General features: G+C 42.6%; 1 protein-coding gene across 2 annotated transcripts in view; it reads right to left on the reverse strand.

Moving 5' to 3' along the window:
- The window catches only part of Tmem241 (transmembrane protein 241), a 120494-nt gene that overhangs the window by 42889 nt on the left and 56042 nt on the right, over nucleotides 1-21563 (reverse strand). For both annotated transcript variants that reach the window (XM_042675168.1, XM_042675167.1), the window contains exon 13: nucleotides 19511-19604. In XM_042675168.1, coding sequence (XP_042531102.1) covers nucleotides 19511-19604 — 94 coding nt within the window. The remainder of the gene's footprint in view (nucleotides 1-19510; nucleotides 19605-21563) is intronic.

The following is a 21563-nucleotide window of genomic DNA, read 5'->3' on the forward strand; positions in this document are numbered from 1 at the left end:
AATTCTAGGGGATAAAGACAATATGGGAGGGCTATCCATGCCGAACTTCAAACTCTACTACAGAGCTATAATCACAAAGACAGCATGGTACTGGCACAAAAACAGACCCGAAGACCAATGGAACAGAATAGAAGATCCAGATATAAATCCACAGGCCTACAGCCAGCTGATATTCGACAAAGGAGCCAAAGACATACAATGGAAGAAACACAGCCTCTTCAACCGCTGGTGCTGGGAAAACTGGGCAGCCACATGCAGAAAACTAAAAGTGGACCCCAGCCTATCACCATGCACCAACATCAACTCAAAATGGATTAAAGACCTTAACATTAAACCTGAATCTCTGAAACTACTGCAGGACAGAGTAGGAGAGACACTTGAACTAATAGGCATAGGAAGGAACTTCCTGAACAGAGTCCCAGGGTCACAACAAGTTGGAGAGAGACTTGACAAATGGGACTATCTTAAAATAAAAAGCTTCTGCACAGCTAAATCTATCGCAACTAAGCTAGAAAGACAACCAACTAATTGGGAAAAAATATTTACCAGCAATATATCAGACAAGGGGTTAACATCCTGTATATACACGGAACTCAAGAAACTAATCCCTCCCAAACCTAACAAACCAATTACTAAATGGGCAAGGGAACTAAAGAGGGACTTCTCAAATGAAGAAATAAAAATGGCAAAGAAACACATGAGGAAATGTTCATCATCCCTGGTGGTGAAGGAAATGCAAATAAAGACAACCCTGAGATACCACCTTACCCCAGTCAGAATGTCCCACATCCACAAATCAGCCAACGACAAATGCTGGAGGCGATGTGGAGAAAGAGGAACCCTATTACACTGCTGGTGGGAATGTACACTTATACAACCACTTTGGAAAGCAGTCTGGAGGGTCCTTAGAAAGCTAAAGATTGACCTCCCTTACGACCCAGTCATACCACTTCTAGGCATCTACCCTGAACAACAGGAACCAATATACAAGGACACGTGCACCTCCATGTTTATTGCAGCACTGTTCGCAATAGCTAGGATATGGAAACAACCTAGGTGCCCCACCACAGATGAATGGATCCAAAAATTGTGGTATCTATACACAATGGAATATTATGCAGCCATTAGAAATGACAAAATAATGGCATTTGCAGGGAAATGGATGGAGCTAGAAGGAATCATGTTGAGCGAGGTAAGCCAAGAACGAAGAGACAAACGGTACATGGTCTCCCTCATAAGTGGATGCTAAATCCAAAAGGTTAGGTGATATGACAAAACTAACAGGACTTAAGAAACAAAGAACTCCCGCTCATCTGGTTGAACCACTACTAAATATCCTCATGCTGCTGATCACAAATATGGTATATAACATGTGAACACTGTTATATATTACAGACTGTGGTAGACAATTTGCTCCAGGGAAGTTAGAATGAACTTGTGACTTTGAAATTATGTAATCATTTAATCACAATCAAAAAAAAAAAAAGAACCTCGGGGAAGGGAGGGAGGGAGGGGATGGTAGGGGGAAAACAATGGAGGGGGTAACAATGTTCAAGAGGAAGTGTACTCATAACCTCACTCATGTAACTGTAACCCTCTGTATAGTAGCTTTACAATAAAAAATAAATAAATAAATAAAAAATAAAGGTAAAAAAAAAAAAAAAAAAGCAACCTGGACCGGGAGCCAGTGGCTCATGCCTATAATCCTAGCTGATATCTGAGGACCATGGTTCGAGGCCAGCCCAGACAAGGAAGTCCGTGAGACTCTTATCTCCAATTAATCACAGGAAAAGCTGAAAGTGGCACTGTGGCTTAAGTGGTAGAGTGCTAGCCTTGAGTAAAAAGGAGCTTAGGAACAGTACCTAAGCACAGAGTTCAAGTCCAGGAGCAGCAAAAAAAGAAAAAAACAAAAACTGGTTGGGACAGTCTTAACATGCAGACAGGGAGAGTGGGAAAGAGTTGTCAGCCACTAAAACCAGTTTTTCTTCCATTCTTCTCTTCCATCAAGGGTCTATCAAGTGTCAAACATTGTACTGAACACACCTAGCCACTGTGGAGCCCGGTACACTGGGCCTCGTCTCAGATCACTAGCTGTCTGTTTGGGGCTGCCTCTCCCAGGTCAGGTCTAGCATAAGATGTCATGAACAAATCATTCATATCTCTGGGCCCCAAGAGAAGAAAACAGTCCCAATACTATTATGAAAAATCAGAATGGACACCAGGTGCAGTGGCTCATGTCTATAATCCCAGCTATATGGAGGTACAAAATGAGGACTGAGGCTCAACGATGGCCCAAGCAAAAAAGTACAAGACCTTATCTAGAGAGTAACCTAAAGCAAAAAAGGCTGGAAGTATGGCTCAAGTGGTAGAGCACCTGCCTAGCAATCTCAAAACGGAGTTAAATCCTCTGCAGTATTTTTTAAAATGTGCATTAAGCCAGGCCAGTGGCTCACACCTGTATTCTTAGCTACTCAGGTGGCTGAGATCTGAGGATCATGGTTCAAAGCCAGACCAGGCAGAAAAGTCCCAAGAGACTCTTACTTCCAATTAACCAATCAAGAACCTGAAGTGGTGCTGTGGCTCAAGCAGTAGAGTGCTAGCTTTGAGCACAAAGCGGCTCAGGGACAGCTCCCAGGCTGTGAGTTCAAGTCCCACAAACAACAACAACAAAAAAAACTCTGTATCATCAGGTGGATATGTATTCAGCTCAGTGGCAGAGCACTTGCTTAAGTAAATCAACAGATAGAGAATAATTCCATTATTGTAAACACAGATAATCCAGTATATGTACATATAGTAAATTCCTAAAAAATATATTCCAAAATGGTTACTGTAGTGGAATCACACCAACCTTTTCTTCTTTTCATTTGCCTTCTAAATTTTCTCTCATAGCCTTTTGAGGTTTTACATAAAAAGTTTTAAATAGAAGTTTTTTTTTAAAAAAATATTTCTAAGGTTGTTTTTCTGCAAGTGTCATGGTTCAAAAATAAGTCATAAGAAGAAAATTATTTGCTTCAATAATTATTACCATAACCTACAGTTAAACACTTACTGGAAAATGCAAAACATCACCAAGTTACCATGTGATCTGCACTTCCAGACTGGCTTCTGTCTGGGCATACTGACCTTCGGGGATCTGATGTGAGGTTCAGGGACACTTTTTATTTTTTATTTTTTGGTCGGTCACAGGGCCTGAACTCTGGGCCTGAGCTCTGTCCCTCAGCTCTTCAGCTTAAAGCTAGCACTCCACCACTTGAGCCACAGTGCCACTTCTGGTTTTCTGGTGGTTAATTGGAGATAAGAGTGTCATGGAGTTTCCTGCCTGGGCTGGCTTTGAACCATGATCCTCAGATCTCAGCCTCCTGAGTAGCTAGGATTACAGGCGTGAGCCACTGGCGCCTGGCCCTGGAACACTTCTTGACAGCATGGCATGGCACTGCCTAAGCTGCAAGTTGAGGCCCTTGCTCTTTGACTATGTGTTCATCTGTTTCCTACTAGCTTCCACTAGCTTTAGTCTCCATAAGTTCCTGTGCGTGTTTGTTTTTGTTTGATTAGTTAGCTGGCGTTTCCCTTTTGTGACAGTACTATTATAAGATTTGAACTTGGGGTTCTGTGCTTGCTAGGAAGATGATATATCACATGATCCACTGCACCTGGTGTCCATTCTGATTTTTCATAATAGTATTGGGACTATGTTCTTATCTTGTGGCCCACAGATATGAATGATTTGTTCATGACACCTTATGCTAGACCTGGCCAGGGAGAGCCATGCCCCAAGCCTTGCTTTGGTTATTGTTGAGATAGGGCCTTGCTTTGTGCCTGGGAATACACCTGGATCTTGATCCTCCTATTTGTGCTTTCCACCGTAGCTGGATGACAGGCACACACTACCATACTAAGTTGGGCTACTATGACCTCTTTTTTTCTCTCTTCTTTGTCAGGGAGGGCCTGGAACCATGTTCCTCCCAAACTTAGTGTCCCATCCCCACCTCCGGCCTTGTACCTGGAATGATAGACACATACCTCCACATCCAGCTATTGGTTGACACTGCAGTCTCACAAACTTTTTTTTTTTTGGCCTGGACTGGCTTTGAACTACAACCTCTCCCTATCTCCTCCTCCTCTCAAGTAGCTAGGATTGCAGGCATGAGCACCAGTGTCCAGCCCTGGAGATGCTTTACATTGTGCAATGACTCAAGAGGCAAACTATAACAAGAAAGCACAGGAGAGTACAACCATGAAAAGGCCTTTATAGGAGAACGTACATGTGAGAAGCCTCAGTCTCTACAGAGGAAAATCACCTACACAGAGTCTTTCAAAAGAGTTCCTCAGGCTTTTGGGTCTCAAGGCCTGGGCTCAAGTATAAGCTCCCCAATCATATGTTAGACAAATTATGTTGTATCTTTTATTCCTCATCTCCAGAAAGGGGGCAGGAAAGAAACACATAGTTTGAACCACAAAACTGTAATGAAATCAAACTGTGCCAGGCTGCGTGTGGTGGCACATACCTGTCACCCCAGCTACTTGTGAGGCAGAGATTGAGAGGATTAAGGTTCTAGGCCAGCTAAGGTAGAAAAGGCTGCAAGACTCCATCTCGATGGAAGAAGCTGGACATGTGGTAGAGCAAGTACAAGCACAAGTCTCTTAAGTTCAAACCCTAGTATGATGATGATGATGAAGAAGAAGGAAAGGAGAAGAAGGAGAAGGAGAAGGAGAAGGAGAAGGAGAAGGAGAAGGAGAAGGAGAAGGAGAAGGAGAAGAAGAAGAAGAAGAAGAAGAAGAAGAAGAAGAAGAAGAAGAAGAAGAAGAAGAAGAAGAAGAAGAAGAAGAAGAAGAGGAGGAAGAAGAGGAAGAAGAGGAGGAGGAGGAGGAGGAGGAGGAGGAGAACGAGAAGAACAAAAACAAGAAGAACAAGAACAAGAAGAGGAGGAGGAGGAGGAGGAAGAGGAAGGAGGAGGAGGAGGAGGAGAAGACAGAAGGAACAAAGAAAGGGAAGAAGGAAGGAAGGAAGGAAGGAAGGAAGGAAGGAAGGAAGGAAGGAAGGAAGGAAGGAAGGAGGAGGGAAGGAAGAAAGGGAGGGAGGGATGGAGGGAGGGAGGGAGGGAGGGAGGGAGGGAAAGAAAGAGTGCCAAAGTATCTGCCACACTACTTATCACAACATTTACGCACAATGGTACACATAATAATAGCTATAATCATCCTCTGAACTTGGATTATATCAAGATATCCAATGTGTTAAATGGAACCAAGTCTAAAATCTGATTGGTTGATGAGTTATCTGTGGAATAAAAATCATATTATGCTTTTTCCCACAGCAGGAGGTAGGGAGGTCTTGGGTTTCTCTTTGCTGACAAACACAAGAAAGGCGCCCTTAAAGTGTGCACAGCAGAAGAAAGCTAAGGAGCCCCTCAAGCCAACAGTTACGGATCTCACCGGAACAGTGGAGCATGAGTCAGTTTTCAGGCAAGGCTGGGTCACATACTCCAGAGTCTGGTCTCTTTCCACTGCCACATGAAGGCTGACAGGCAACCTCTCCTCCACATCATTACGCCCCAACACAGTAACCTGCACCCACAGCCTAGCAAGCCAGAGCGAAGGGAGCCTCTAACTTAGGGAGCATGTTTAAGACATGCCCAACCTCAGCTCTAAAGCCAACACAAGCAAGCCCAAGGGCATCCCATTCAGGAGGCTTCCAGCACAGGCCCAGGAGGAGTATCGAGTGAGAAGCAGAGCCCTGGAACATGGTGTTCCCTTTAAAAAAGAAACATAGCCTTCTAAAATGGTAGCTATTTCATTTGCCTTAATGAGTTGTGGCCTCAGAAAGAAGAACGCACTTGAAAGGGCTTGGCAATGCTTACCGGGAAGTCTGAGCTCACCTCATCACTTTGGAACCAGGCCAAATATGTGTTTGAAACTGTCTACACTGATGATACCTAGGAGACATGGTAGTCACTGCCCGGCATCAGCCAGGGACCAGCCTGCCAAGCCGCCCCTTCCCAGCAGCGACAGCACTCCCGCCTGCCTGTCATATAAAGAGAATGTCAAAGCCAGAGGCAGAGGGATCTGCTCGGGAAGCTGGTGGGCCCTACCTGATCATCTTCCCAGCAGCCCGCATATCAGGAAGCAGGTTCAGCCGTGGAGCCATCCGTGGTTGATGACACCCTGTCAGCACCCATGTGTGATTGTCTTAAGTGGAAGTACAGGTTTCACATCAACGCTGCAAAGTGCACAAACCTCATCACCATGTCTCTCAAGCTCCTGCCCCCAAATAACGGCTCTGCCAAGTCCATGTAGCTACACGCTCTGTTAGTGCAATGGCAAAGGGCCAGGGTTACGGTGAGGGTATCATATGGGTAAATGCCAATATATTTCTCCTTGACAGGCCTGTGGGCTACTTCCTCAAGCTCAGGGCTATTAGGAGGAAAGCTGGTATGGCTATTCTTGAATGTCTTTTAAAAATACCAGTTTTGAGCTGGGTGCCGGTGGCTCACGCCTGTAATCCTAGCTACTCAAGATCTGAGGATCATGGTTCAAAGCCAGCCCGGGCAGGAAAGTCCATGAGACTCTTTTTTTTTTTTTTTTTTTTTTTGGGTCCGGTCGTGGCGCCTGAACTCTGGGCCTGGGCGCTGTCCTTCAGCTCTTCAGCTCAAGGCAAGCACTCTACCACTTGAGCCACAGCGCCACTTCTGGCTTTTTTCTTATGTGGTGCTGAGGATTCGAACCCAGGCCCTTGAGCATGCAAGGGAAGTGCTCTACCACTGAGCTACCTTCCCAGCCCCGGCCATGAGACTCTTATCTCCAATAAACCACTCACAAAATCGAAGTGATGCTGTGGCTGAAGAGGTAGAGCACTCGCCTTGAGCTGGAGTATAGGGACAGTGCTCAGGCCCAGAGTTCAAGGCCCATCCATGACTGACAAAAAAAAAAAAAAAAAAAAACCAAAAAACAATTTTAAGCTGGGTGCTGGCATCCTAGCTACTCAGGAGGCTGAGATCTGAAGATAACAGTTAGAAGCCAGCCTGGGCAGAAAGGTCCATGAGACTCTTATTTAATCACATAAATAAATGAATGAGTGAATGAATAAATAAATAAGAGAAGAAAGTAGAAGTATGGCTCCAGTGGGAGAGCACCAGCCTTAAGCAAAAAGAAGACAGGCAAGAGGAGGAGGGCCTGAGGTCTAGCCCCAGTCACCAGCCAACAACAACAACAGCTTTACTGAGACACACAGATTCCAAATTCCCCATGTTAAAAGACACAATTCAATGGTCTTCAGTGTAGTCACACAGTTGTGAGCCACCACTGCCTAATTCCATAGAACTGGACAAGTCTATTTAGGCCTATGTCCTCTAGGTGTATAGCTAGGACAAAGCTAGACGCTGTCTAGATTTAGCATCTTCTGGGCCAGTAACATTCTCCCCAGCAATATCACCCCACATCCTTCCTAAGAGTAGAGTTGGTCTTTTTATTGCACCCATTTTTAGGTGGTTGTCATACCACCCTGTCTCAGTCCCAACTGTCTTAGCATTCATCTAATACACACTGGAGCTACAATTCCCACTGGACTTATCCAGCAAACTGTAAAGCTCAGACTTCTATTTCTTTTTTTAAAAAGTAAGCACCAGGGTAGTACTTTCAAAATGTTAGGCAAAATGGAAAGTTAGGTCCCCTGAGTTACTTGAAAAACTGGTGGGGGAGGGAGGTATGAAGCATTTTAAAACCTTATGGGCCACATCAGTGTGGTAATTTTAAACCTCTCCTGATTCTAGATGGTAACACTGAATAAAAAAGTGAAGGCGCCCACTGACACCCAGCAACAGCTCTCAAACTAGCTGAACCCTAAGTGCAAACAGCACTTCCAGCCTTCTTCCACCTCCAAAGGAAAATCCAGGCCTCTCAAGTAATAACAACTAACTACTTAGTATTGTATATAATGCTTGCAACGTTTCTGTGAAGTGTATATAATTATTTCAAGTTTACAGATGAGAAAAACTGATGGAGAAGTAATCTTTCCAACATCAACCTGTGCATGCATGCAGCTTCTGGAACTTGAACTCAGGACCTAGGTGCTGTTCCTTAGTCTTGTCATTCAAGACTGGTGCTCTACCACTTGAGCCACACCTCCTTGTCCAGCTTTTCAGCATCCAGAGATAAGAATTTTAAAACCTGCCTGGTTTCTAATCAGTATCCTCCCATATCAGTCTCCTGAGTAGCTAAGATTACAGGCAGGAACCATGCTGCCAGGCTTAAAGAGTACTGTCTTGTTTCTTTATCCTTGAAATTGACAGGTCACTCTACACATTTGTGGGGGAAAAATCTGCTGGCATAACATCTTCCCCCAAAGCTATCTGAAAAATAAAATGTCAGGGCAAAGGAACTCTGAATACGAAGAGGGAGTACTGAACAGGTTATATATTAATTCCCAGTTCCTAGGCTAATTACAAGGAAGCGTGAACAGCTGCACAGAGGACCCAAGCTTATCAGGACAGATCAGCCTTTAGCTCAATTCGGATGCCAGGGTAGGGGGACCCCTCCCAGCCGGGAAGCTCCTACTGTCAGTGACACGGGCTCCAACTGGGCTGGGTGCTGTGGGGATACATTCAATCTTCCGCTTCTTTGAAAGCAAGTCCTAACTTCAATCTATCTCACTATCTCTGAAGAACAAAATACAGAATGGAGATGCCAGGGAAAGATGAAATTTATTCCTTGATTAAAAAAAAAAAAAAAAAAAAACGTTTCCTCTCAAGTCTTGATGTATTAAGGTGCAGAGAAGGAAGGAAGGGTAACCTGAAAGTCCACAGGTTAGTGTGACATGCTAATGCATACATGAGAAGGGGGAATGTAATTTAGACTACTTTAGATGAAAAAGGAAAGAAATCAAAGGAATAAAAATTTTAAAAAACCCAAAACCCCACAGTGGATGCCTAAGCTTTAAACAAGTCTACTGTGGGGGATACTACAGGAAAAGAAAGGTGAGGCGTGGCTAAGTATGTCTGAGGACCAACAGGCTACCAACATGTCTGTAAGCCACAACATGATAGAATAGTTACTTCCACAAAAACGACACCAAGTATCAAAACTTAGCTCTCCCATAATAAAATCTGCTTATTCAAATTTTCCAAGAATGGTGCCATTTTATCAGTTTTTTTGGCGGGGGAGGGGTCTATGGGCTTAAACTCAAGGCCTGAACACTGTCCCTGAGCATTTTGCTCAGGGTGAGTGCTGTACCACTTGAGCCACAGCTCCACTTACGGCTTTTTCAGTGCTTCTTTGGCAATAAGAGTCTCACGGCTTTCAATCAGGATCCTCAGATCTCAACCTCCTGAGTAACTAAGATTATAGGCCTGAGCCACCAGGGCGTGGTTTGTTTTATGTTTTGTTTTGTTTTTGCCAGTACTGGGAATTAAACTCAGAATCTCCTGCTTGCTAGATCCATACTCTACCATTTGAGCCATGTCTCCAGCCCTTTTTACTTTATTTTTTAGATAGGGTTTTGTGCTTTTGCTTGGTTGGCCTCAGACTACCATCCTACTACCTCTTCCTCCCAAGAAGCTGGGATTACAGATGTGAACCACATTATCAAGCTTTGGTTTATTTGAGACAGGGCCTCACTAAGTTTTTGCCAAGACTGGCCTCAAACCTCCCAAATAGCTGGGAACACAGGAGTATACTGCCATGCCCAACCCATCTTTCTCTCTGAGGAGTAGTATGTTAAGATTAGTTTATTTAAGCACTCACTCAACACATAATTATTCACTACTATCCTGCAAGGGGCCAAGTACAGATCAGTTCTTCCCCAAGGGATGCATGCAAACTTGGCCAATTAGCTAGCATTTATGTAGCAAAAATCACTTTAACTTTGGTTATTTGAAATTATCTAGATATGAACAGGACCCATGAAGACCAAACAGTCAAGAAATTTATTTTAAAAAATTAAGTGAAAAAGAATAAAGAGCAGATCCATTCAGTCCAAAAGTTGGGAAACTCAGAATTATTATCATATTTCTGCAGCAGAGAACATTGTGATGATCAATAGTGTTAAAAGTAGCCCAGAAAAATAATGAAGAATTTATAACTAGAAATAAGAAAAACCTTATCCAAAATAGCAAAATGTCCATTCATATCATAATGTAATTCACTTCCCTGTGAATTATTTTTACAATAGGAAATAATTTAATTTTTTTTCTTGAACCCCAAAGTGTATTTCCTTTCCCAAGTGTCCTCTGGGAAAAACTTGTTCATAAACAAATAATTCCCAGATAACTGGATACTTTGCTCAGTGTTTCCATATGGCTCAACACTAGCTGTGGCTCCCAGCAGGTCACTTCGCATTGTCAACTCATCAATGATGTCACAGAAAGACACTGACATGTTATTAGTGCCCAGTTCAAGACCATAAAGGAAATTATGCGGTTGCTTCTACGCTTTAATTTTCCATGAAAAATTATTCTCATTGCTGCCACAGCTGCTTAGACAGCAAAAAAGAGAAACGATTTAATTAGGAAACTGCCATAATTAGGTGTTGGTTGTTGGGTTTTTTTCTCCCCAGTCTTTCAACATAAAAGTTGCATTACAGTAGAACTACATCTGATTTCACAATGTTATTCTCAGCGGCCTGTTCTAGAACACAAGAAGATGTTGAGTCACAACCAAAGAGGGAAAAGAAAAGGAATCGTAAACTGGGGAACTTATACATGCATATGAACTTTTAGAAGTGATAAAGGGTATGGAGAAGGTGAGGAATATGACAGTAGAGGATGTGTGTTCTGGAATGATCCAACAGCAACAGACTGGCCACCTCAGATGAGGAGATGACAATGAGGGAATAGCTAATGGAGGTAATAGCGGTTACAGAACTTCATGGCAGAAGGAAGAAGACAACTATCTTTGTCCAGTATAAAACTACCCTAAGAAGAACCTGTGATGAACCTCAGAACAACACCCCTGGGATGTCTTCTGTTTGTGTGTGTGTATGTGTGTGGAACTTTATGCACATGGCAAAAACTGAACCAAAGGACTCTGCTTAGAGAGCCTGATTGGTCTACTTCTCACTTCCACAGAAGTTTGAGGAATGATTCAAAGTAAAGCCTGGGAAACTTCTCTACAACTATAACTCAAAAAGCAAGGTGAAGGAAATGGAGTCATAGTTCAAGTGCTAGTTTGCCAGCCTTGAGCAAAAAAAGAAAGAAAAAAAGAAAAACGTAAGGAACAGCACCCAGGCCCTGAGTTCAAGCCCCAGTACTGGCACTAACAGTGGAGGGCAAGGTAGAGCAAGATGAAAATTAAAGAGTATTTGATCTAGAGGTTGAGAAGACCTTCCACATTAAAAGAACTCAACTTTTTGTTGTTGTTGTTAATTCCATTAGAGCATCAAGAATTTAACCCATGGTCTCAGACATTCAAAAAAAAAAATTCTAGCTGGACACTGGTGGCTCACACCTATAATTCTAGCTAGTCAGGAGCCTGAGATCTGAGGATCACAGTTCAAAGCCAGCCCAGGCAGGAAAGTCCATGAGCCTCTTATATCCAATTAAGCACCAGAAAACTGGAAATGGCACTGTGGCGCAAGTGGTAGAGCACTCACTTTGAGCTAAAGAGCTAAAGGACAGGGCCCAGGCCCAGAGTTCAAGCCCCATGATTGGCAAAAAAAAAAAAAAAGAAAATCTAAACATTGAACTCCAACTATATCTGTTAACCGTGCTTTTACAAGTTCATCCTCTATTCTAGACAAGTTTAGTTCTAATTGAGGTAGCCAAGAGTTCTCATTGGTTCAGTTATCTTGGCAATCGTTAAGAGACATATCATCATCTCACCAAGAAATGAAAGACACTGGGCTCTGCGATGATGTTACCAGAGCTTCTGAAACCTGGTGAGAAAGCCTGAGAGACAAGCATTAGAGACTAAAAACTTCCTACACAATTTGAGTTCTTCCTAAGGATGGATCAACAGAGGCTCAAATTTACCAGTGGAATCTTCCCAACGCATAAGAGGAACTCCTATTTATGGGAAGCACAGTACAGGAGATATCTCTACCAGGAGATATTGTTATGAAGACAGCTCTGAAGGCTCCTAGCCAATCAATGCCAGTGTACAATTAAGGCTACAGTTGATCACAAAGCAGCCAGCAGTGTGACTTCCATGGAAACTTTGCCTTGCCCTTGCCATTCCCTTTGCCTTTTCTCCTTCCTCTTCCTTTTCATGTTGATACTGGGACTTGAAATCAGAACCTGTGTTCTCACTTGACTTCTTCGCCTCAATCTGGTCCTCTACCACTGAGGCACACCTCCTGCCTGGCTTTCAGCAAGACTATGAGTTTGCTCTCCAGTATTGCAAAAACCCTCAAAACAGACAAGAACAAACTAAAGTAAATCATGAGGCCTAACCTAGACAAGGTACAGAAAAATCACTTCCCAAGAACCATGAAAAGAACAGATTTGGTCTTCTGATCTGTCATTATCGTTGGGACATGGAATAGTGATGATAATTGTGCCATTTTCAAAGGAAGCAAGGGTTCCTACAGAGACAGCTCTGAGAGGGGAAGCAAGTACTGGATCTTGACACCTAGGGGTGCTGCCATCTGGCAAGGCTTGCTCCCTGGCGTGTGTGAAACATAAACTCAGCTGCTTCTGACCTCAACTGCTTCTTCCCAATGATTCTGAAAAAATCAAGTTGGTCTGAAATTAATAGGGATGAGACAAGGCACTACTCAACCCAGGAAGAATTCTCATGGGAAGACTTAAATCTGCTGGAGAAAATCACGAGGAGGAACATGAAAACTCTGACTATCCCTTCCTGATATACCCACATAGACCATTGCTTTTCTCTTGAGTTCACTCACTTTCTCCTACATCAATCCTTCGTTACAAGGAAGAGGACATGTCGACTGTTTACAGATGCAATTCAGATTTCACATACCTAAATTTACCAAAATGAAAAGGGAGGATTTTTTTTTTGGGGGGGGGGGGTGGGTCCGGTCGTGGGGCCTGAACTCTGGGCCTGGGCACTGTCCCTCAGCTCTTCAGCTCAAGGCTAGTGCTCTACCACTTGAGCCACAGCGCCACTTCCAGCTTTTTTCTTTTTGCTTATGTGGTGCTGAGGAATCGAACCCAGGGCCTTGAGCATGCAAGGCAAGCGCTCTACCACTGAGCCACCTTCCCAGCCCCAAGGGAGGATTTTTTTAAGTTACTCATGAATTCTGGTATTTGCCATTTCCTTACATGTTTCTCATATTCCCAGAGAGCTAATAACCAGCATAACAGTAACATAAAATGTCTTTCCTCACCCTGTGCCTGCTCAGACCAGAGGAAGACACTCAGAAAGGGGAGCACCTGAGAGAGATGAAAGCCTTCTCTGAGATCATGGAATTGAGAAGCTGACGGACCAACTCCCTGGAGGAAGGGAGGGTAGCCTCAGCTCTGAGTGTATCTTAAGAGTCTCTCACAGAATTCCAATTCTCCCCTGGCACCCACAGAACATCCTTCTGAGTCACTGTCTGAATACACTGGCACCAGTGCAGTCGCAATGACATCATGGGAAGTATTGCTAAGCGTGATCATGTGATGTTTCGAATGTTAGCACATTTGATGTGTAGGTGGTCCAAAGACTGGATATGTGCCCTGCCTCTGAGGCCACAGGGCTTATTTTCCATAGGAAAGAAAAAAAGAAGACAGTGAGAAAGAGAGCGCACGAGCAGAGAGGAAAGGAGGAAGGGAGTGGGGAGATTGCTCCACGTTCTGATGCTGAATGGAACTTAACAGCTCGTTTAATCCAATCTATCACACTTCAGGAGAAACAGCCACAGCAGCCACTTAAAACTTCTTCCCTCTTCCAAATAAACTAGTGAGAAAGAAATTTTATAAACCCCTCTTACAGTTTAGGGGGAAAAAAAAAGAAAGAAAGAAGACTAATGACATGAGTGGTCAAATGGCCACATAGAAGAAAAAAAGTCCTACCAAATCATAAAGCATAATGACAATGCCTTGCTTTATGGTTTATAAATATAGCACAGTATACAGATACAGATGTTGCTGTGCGCACTAATACTTTACAGATTTTAGGGATGAATTACCTGTCATAAAATACACCTACAGCAAATATAAAATGCAAATGATTTTATTTGGTTTTTTTTTGGGGGGGGGGGGTCCGGTCGTGGGGCCTGAACTCTAGGCCTGGGCGCTGTCCCTCAGCTCTTCAGCTCAAGGTTAGTGCTCTACCACTTGAGCCACAGCGCCACTTTCGGCTTTTTTCTTTTCTCTTATGTGGTGCTGAGGAATCGAACCCAGGGCCTTAAGCATGCAAGGTAAGTGCTCTACCACTGAGCCACCTTCCCAGCCCAATGCAAATGATTTTAATGAGTAAATGATAATTTAATAAATTTAACTAAAGTTATGTGCAAGCATCCAGTTTTAGAAAAACATTTCCATTACCTCCACCCTCCCAAAAAGCACTCCTCTGTGCCTCTTTGCAGTAAATTTTTACACCAAGCAACCCAACAATACATGCTGTATCCCTATAACTTGGCCTCTTTTGGACATTTTACACAAAAACAACAATACCATAGGATTTATTTGTGATGGGCTTCTATTCACTTACCATAATGGTTCTGAGATGCAGCCAAGTTATGAAAATGTGTTAATATCCCACTTCTAATGGTTGACTTGTATTCTACTATGTATACATGTTATATCCTGTTTATCCATTCACTCATAAATTCACATTGGACTATTTCCAGTTTCTTTTACTATTAATAATGACATCCATGGAAGGCTTTGGAGGAACCTAATTTTCCTTTCTCTTGAGCAACTTCTTAAAATAGATTGCTAGATTGTAGTCAGTTTATGCTCAACTTTTTTTGGGGGAGGGAGGGGAGGTCCGGTCATGGGGCCTGAACTCTGGGCCTGGGCGCTGTCCCTCAGCTCTTCAGCTCAAGGCTAGTGCTCTACCACTTGAGCCACAGCACCACTTCCGGCATTTTTTTCTGCTTATGTGGTGCTGAGAATCGAACCCAGGGCCTCGAGCATGCAAGGCAAGCACTCTACCACTGAGCCACCCTCCCAGCCCACTTTGCTCAACTTTTTAAGAAAACATCACACTGTTCCCAAAGGGGCTGTACAGAGATCAATTGGCAATGTAGGAGGCTTCCAGTTTCTCCCCCTCCTTACTTTCAGCCCATTTCTATTGCTGAATCCATGATATGTCCCTTGTAGACAATATATAGTTGGGTCTTGCGTTTTCCTTTTAAAATCCAGTCTGAAAATATGACTTTGGAATGGAGGTATTTAGCTTATTCACATTTAATGCAATTGTTGATATGGCTGCAAGCAATAAATCTCTCCATTTTTACTTATCTAAGAATTCCTTTGTTTTTCTGTCATATGGAAGGACAGTTCTACTATATATCAAATTCTTGGCTGACTGATTTTTCTTCCCACATGTTGAATGCATCATCTTTTTGGCCTCCACTGTTTTTGATGAAAAGTCAAAATTAAATTTTTTTTCATACTTATTGTAGCATATTTCTTTTGTTGCTTTTAACATTTTTTCTTAATCTTAATATACTTTGTCTATGTAAGATTCTCTTCTTCGTTGTTCTCAGGGCTCATTGAGCTTTTAGGATTAAATTTGGGAGTTTCAGCCAGCATGCCTTCAAATATTTGTTTCTACCCTTGTCTCTTCTTCTGGGACTATTTTTACACATACAGTTATAAGCTTGATTTCCATAGGCCTTAGAGATTCTCTTCACATTTTTTTCAATAAAACAAAACACCTTGGTTCTTTAGAAGCCGAATAATCTTTTTGGCTATACATTCTGATTTACTTACTCTTCTTTATTTCTGCCACATCAAATCTGTTACTGAGTCCCTCCAGAGAATTTTCACTTCAATTTATGTTTGTCAAATCCAATACTTCAATTTCTTTCTTTTTTAAATGCAATTTTATTGCACAGAGGGGCTAGTTACATATTTAAGGTAGTGAGTACATTTCTTGTTGAACTTATTTTCCCTCTCTCATTTTTCTCCCACTTTCCCTCCCTCCCAATTGCCCCATCCCCTACCCCAAGTTGCACAGTTCATTTCCAACATGTTGTCTTGTGAGTATCACTGGTGCATTAAGTTTCTTGCTTGAGGAGTCTTTAAACTCCCATTCCCTGGCAGTGGGGGGGGGGGGGGGGGGACGGGGTAATGAAATGTTTCTCTTTTTCCATCTCTCCCAACTTTATCCTGTTAGACTAAAATAAATCCTTGCTAAAACTTCAGAACACAATTCCTTTATTGAAATTCTGTATTCAGTAAGCCTTTTCTTTAACTCTTTGAACATGGTTGCCTTTCCATCTAAGCCTATTTTATAAGGTACTCGGTGGTGAGCTCTTGTCTTTGTTCTCTGTGTGTGCGCACGCGCATGTGTGTATGTGTGTGAGGCCAGCATAGGCATGAATTCAAGGCCTCACACTCTAGCCTAGCTTTTTCACTCAGGGTTGTTCTGCCACTTGTGCCACATTTGCACCTCCATACTTTTTTGTGTGTGCCATTAGTGGGGTTTGAACTCAGCACTTGGACATTATCCCTTAGCTTTTCACTCAACACAGGCACTCTACCACTTGAGCCAGTTTCACTTTTGGCTTTTTGGTGGTTAACTGGGGATAAGACTCTCATGAACTTTCCTTCCTTGGGCTGGCTTTGAACTGCAATCCTCAAATCTCAGCCACTTCATTAATAAGGATTAAAGACATGAGCCACCAGTATCCAACTTCACTTCTGACTTTTTGCTGCTAACTGGAGATAAGTGTCTCACAGACTTTCCTGACCAGGCTGGCTTTGAACTGGGACCCTCATATCTCAGCCTCATGCATAGAAATATAGGGATGAGCCACTGGTACCTAGCTCAAAAGAGTTTTCTGCTAACTCCTACACCTGAAGATAGTCATTCAGAGCTAATTCCTATACACTGCTCTTTTCCTGCATACAAATTACATTTGCTTCTCACCTTTTGTTTCTCTTTGTGTGTTGAATTTTGGGCATCTGGTAGCAACTCCAGATTCAGACTTCTCCCCCAAGAACTGTTAAAACTATTGTTTTGCTTATTTAGAAATGTTCCTGGACTAAGTCTCTAAAATCTGCTTCACATATAAAGTAGAGCTGATGATGTCTTTGTTAATTGTTTTTCTTAATCTTATTTCCAAGTCAGACTTCTACTAGTCATCCCATGCCTACAACACTTAATATTCTGGTAAATATTAGTCAGGGATTTCACTCAAATACTAGAATCAGAAAGGTTTCTTCTGTCTGCTTCTGGTTTTTGTATGTGGTCTGGGGATCATACTCAAATCAGGTTGTTCTCATGTCTACGTGACCTTAACTTTCCAGTGTCCTAACTTTCTGTGGCTCTCTTACATCTGTGAAGGAGTCTTGGGCCTGCTCCATATCTGCAGCGCATACACACGCACTAAGCTCAATGTGAAATGTAAAAAGAGCTTTCAAGTCTCTGATGGTTCTTCTTAACTACTTTTGTTGGGGGAGAGTGGGGTGGGTAATGGGGGTTGAACTTGGGGTCTGGGTGCTGTTCCTGAGCTTTTGTGCTCAAGGCTAGACTCTACCACTCCAAGCCACAGCTCCACTTCTGGTTTTCTGGTGGTTAATAGGAGGTACGATTCTCATGGACTTTCCTGCCCAGGCTGGCTTTGAACCAGGATCCTCAGATCTCAGTCTCCTGAGTCACTAGGATTAGAGGTGTGAGCCACCAACGCCTGGCTACTTATTAAGCATCAGAACTACTTATTAAGTCACAACCTCTGGTCCACTGCTTCTGGAGCCACTTGCCTCTCCTGCTCATTCACTCCTGAGTTGGTCACTTGAACTGACAATCTTCCAAAGGCGGAAGGAGGAGCATCTTCTAGAAGTGGCAGCATAGCCCACCTTGCTCTGGTTGAATCGTGACACTCACACAGCTGGAGGATAGAATGGACAGTAACAGGCACGGACAGCACAGACTCATTCTGTTCCTATCCAAAGTTGACCAGTCTTCCCGAACAAATGCATCTGAGTCTGTTTTGTTTTTACAGCCTGACAACAGGTGTTGTGAAGAGTCTTCTCCCAGCTTTCCATTTGCTTTGGGAGGATCACGTTTCTCTTTCTAAACCCCTCCACTCTCTCATATTGGAAATCAATAGGTCAACCATGCTTCCATTCTGCTGGATTGGAATTATTAATGCTACCAAGAAGTATAACACATGAGTGAAAACTCTAGTAAGAACTCTCATTCTCAAAAGGAAAAAAAAATATTTCCCTTCCCTAGAAAAAATTCAACCAAAAGATATATAGGCTGGGTGCCAGTGGCTCATGCCACTGGCTAATCCTAGCTACTCAGGAAGCTGAGATCTTAAGATCATGATTTGAAGCCAGTCCGGGCAGGAAAATCCAAGAGATTCTTATCTCTGATTAACCACCAAAAAGCTAGAAGTGGAGATGTGACTTAAGTAGTAGAGAGCCAGACTTGGGCAAAAAATGGACAATGTTCAGTTCCTGAGTCCAAGCCCCAGTACATAAACACTTGATTGAACACACACATGCGTGCACACACCACACACACACACCCCACACACACATACACATAGATGAATAACTGCACAAATTTCAATATCTATTTCATTTGATTAAATCAATTAAGGAATCTCAGTTCTGAGAGGCAGCTTCTAGAACCTTAGACCATGAATCCCTTCCTGGACATGAAGAAAATGATAGGCACCAGAACAAAGATGTCTACCCTGGAACCCTTTAGTTTGACAACACATTCTATGCTGTGTCCCTTTACAGTTCACCACCTCTTTTTCTTAGGTTTTGGTGACAGATACACACAGGCCATTTCTGTTAACAGTTCCTCTAGGAGGGTTCCTGGAAGTCTCCCACACTGGCCATCACTAGATTTTCCTTTGTCTTTCCCCTCAGACAGGCTAAGTCTTCTTGGGAGTGTCATGTGAGCTCTGGATACCCAAGGACGAGCCCCAAGGAAGGAAAAAGAACTTTCTGCTGCATCTAGATATCAGTCTCTTAGGACTACAAGTCGTTATGTCGAAAACAAACTTTACAACTTTGGTGGGGGGGGAGGAGGACTGGGTGGGGAGAAAGGGGTAGGATGGGAAGGGATGGGAAGGGGAAACAAAGGAGGAGGCTACAATGCTTGATAAGAAATGCACTCATTATCTTGCCCATGTAATTGTAACCCTTCTGTATGGTATTTTCACAATAAAAAAAAAACCTTTTGACAAAATTTCTCATCTTCAGTTAGGTAAATTAAGGGGTCTGCCCACAGTCATACTAGATGAGCAAGATGAACTACATTGAGCTGATAATATATAGATGGAAAGCTTCAGAAATTCTTACCTGAATGAAAGAAGGAAGGATTGGGTTCAGGGCATATGGCTAGACTTGGTTGCATGAAGATCAATTTTTACATGATCCAGACACAGAGAAGCTGTCCACATAAGCTCTTAGAACTTGTTCACACTGGTCTTTCTTACCTTAGCAAAGAAAATCCATGCTGCACACTGTCCTGGGGCCAGAAGGCTTTTCAGTTTCACTGTGGTGAGCATGAGAAAGAATCCTAAGATTCCACTGGAAGGAGAAAACATTCTTCAGTTAGTAAGGCTACTACCTTGCTTCAGACAACAGCTGGCAAACTTCTGAAACATTCTACCAGTCCATGTTTTTTGTCTTCTTTGTAGCTCTGACTAGCTTTGACACCTCTCCTCCACAGCCTCCCAAATGTTGGGATTACAGGCATACAACCCCTACCATTTACCACCTAGTTTCTAATCTCCATCACATCTGCGTTTTCTAGTGATCCCTGGATAAAAACCCGAAGTCCTTTTCTAAAGGGCTATGTTGAGAGCATTGGAGCTGAGGAATGAGAGGGGAACAGAAATTGGGGAGATTTCTGGCTAAATCATAAAAGGGAAAAAATGAGATGGATATTCTTCTTTACAATACTATATCTGGCAAGTCTGGTACTTGCCAAGGTAGAACGTCGTTTTCTACTAAAAGTTTATATTAGGATATATTAATTATAGACAATGAGTGTCATTATGACAATTTCACGCATTAACTTTGGTTATATTCACATACAACTCCTCCCCCCACCGAATTTCCTTTTCTTGTCCCCTCCTACCCATTGAAGAATTATAATTTCTTTCAAGCAAAACAAGCCAGCCTTCCAAAGGAAAACTGTCCATAGGACAGAGGCCTCAAGGTAAAAGTGAAGAGGAAGGCTGTTCCAGTAATGCATGTCCCAGAACTGGCACACACACACACACACACACACACACACACACACACACAATGAACATGACATTAAATTGCCACCTGTGCTTTCTTGACTTGCAGCTTAAGTAGGTGACAGCCAAAGAAAAGAAATTCTTAGAATGTTGACATAAATCTAAAGAAATATAAGGCAAGTTCTAGACATTTCTTTTCCAAATCAGACATAACATGGACACTATTACTGGTTTTTTCCTCACTGAACATTTCTCAATTTATACTGGGAAATATTAAAAGTTAAATGATTTAGTAGATGGCTTTCTTTTGTGGAAGTTAATTCAAATAAAAGTATTCAAATACTCAAGAAAGTATTAATCAGCCAGAGCTCAGAATCATTTTCTAAATTATGAACAATGCAACTGCGAGGGCTGGGTAATTCAAAGACATTTCAATGTTTTAGGAAAAGTTTTTAAAAACTGCTTTTTTTTTTCTCTAAGAAACACGGACTTCTTATTTGGTCACTAAGTTAACTAGGAGTAGGATGAAGGCTAGACAGCCCAGAATCCTGTACTTTGTACCTATGTCCTTTATTCTGAGACCTTCTGCAGTCACTTTGTAGCCATCTCTGAATCCAGGAAGAGACAGACTACCTGCCAGGCAACAAGGACTATTATTGTGAGAAGGTCTCACCCGAACATTCCTGAGTCAATAGAAGGTCAGATTACCTGCCATTCCCTTTGGCCACTTCTGAACCTGTCTGTGACTTGTGACTATTTCAACTACACTTACCTTCTTATTCTCGACTCCCAATTCTCCCTGTTTTACCTAAGGCAAATGGAGGTACCCATGAAGACAGTTGTAGGTGGCTGAAGATGTACTGAAGATGTTGTTGATAGGCCTTAGTAAGAACAACAACAAAAGGCAGGTAGGTGGGCATGAAATCATGGTCTATGGAACTTGCAGATGGCAGGATAACCTGATAAGCTAAAACATGCCTGGCAATCAAATGGGGGAATAGGAACAGGGAGGTACACCAAAAAAAAGGAGGAAGAAGAACAAAAAGATGAAGTAGTAAAGACAGGGCACTAAATCTTTGGTGTCACAACCTGATAGGAAATAGAAAAGAAGACCCACCCAGCAGAAAGCCATGCAATTCTCTCCATCAAACACAAGGCGAAAGTCTGTAACAAGGAAGAGGGCACTAGATGGCTGAGGCAGATTGCAGTGCTGTCTTCTTGGTGTACTTATGCCATTACTCCCTTTCTCTGTCACTTTTGTCCTCTAATAAACCTTCACTAGCACCTTTATTGCCTGAAT

Source organism: Dipodomys spectabilis, unplaced genomic scaffold (assembly GCF_019054845.1).
Source record: "Dipodomys spectabilis isolate Male_0828 unplaced genomic scaffold, ASM1905484v1 ptg000024l, whole genome shotgun sequence".
Lineage (NCBI taxonomy): Eukaryota > Metazoa > Chordata > Mammalia > Rodentia > Heteromyidae > Dipodomys > Dipodomys spectabilis.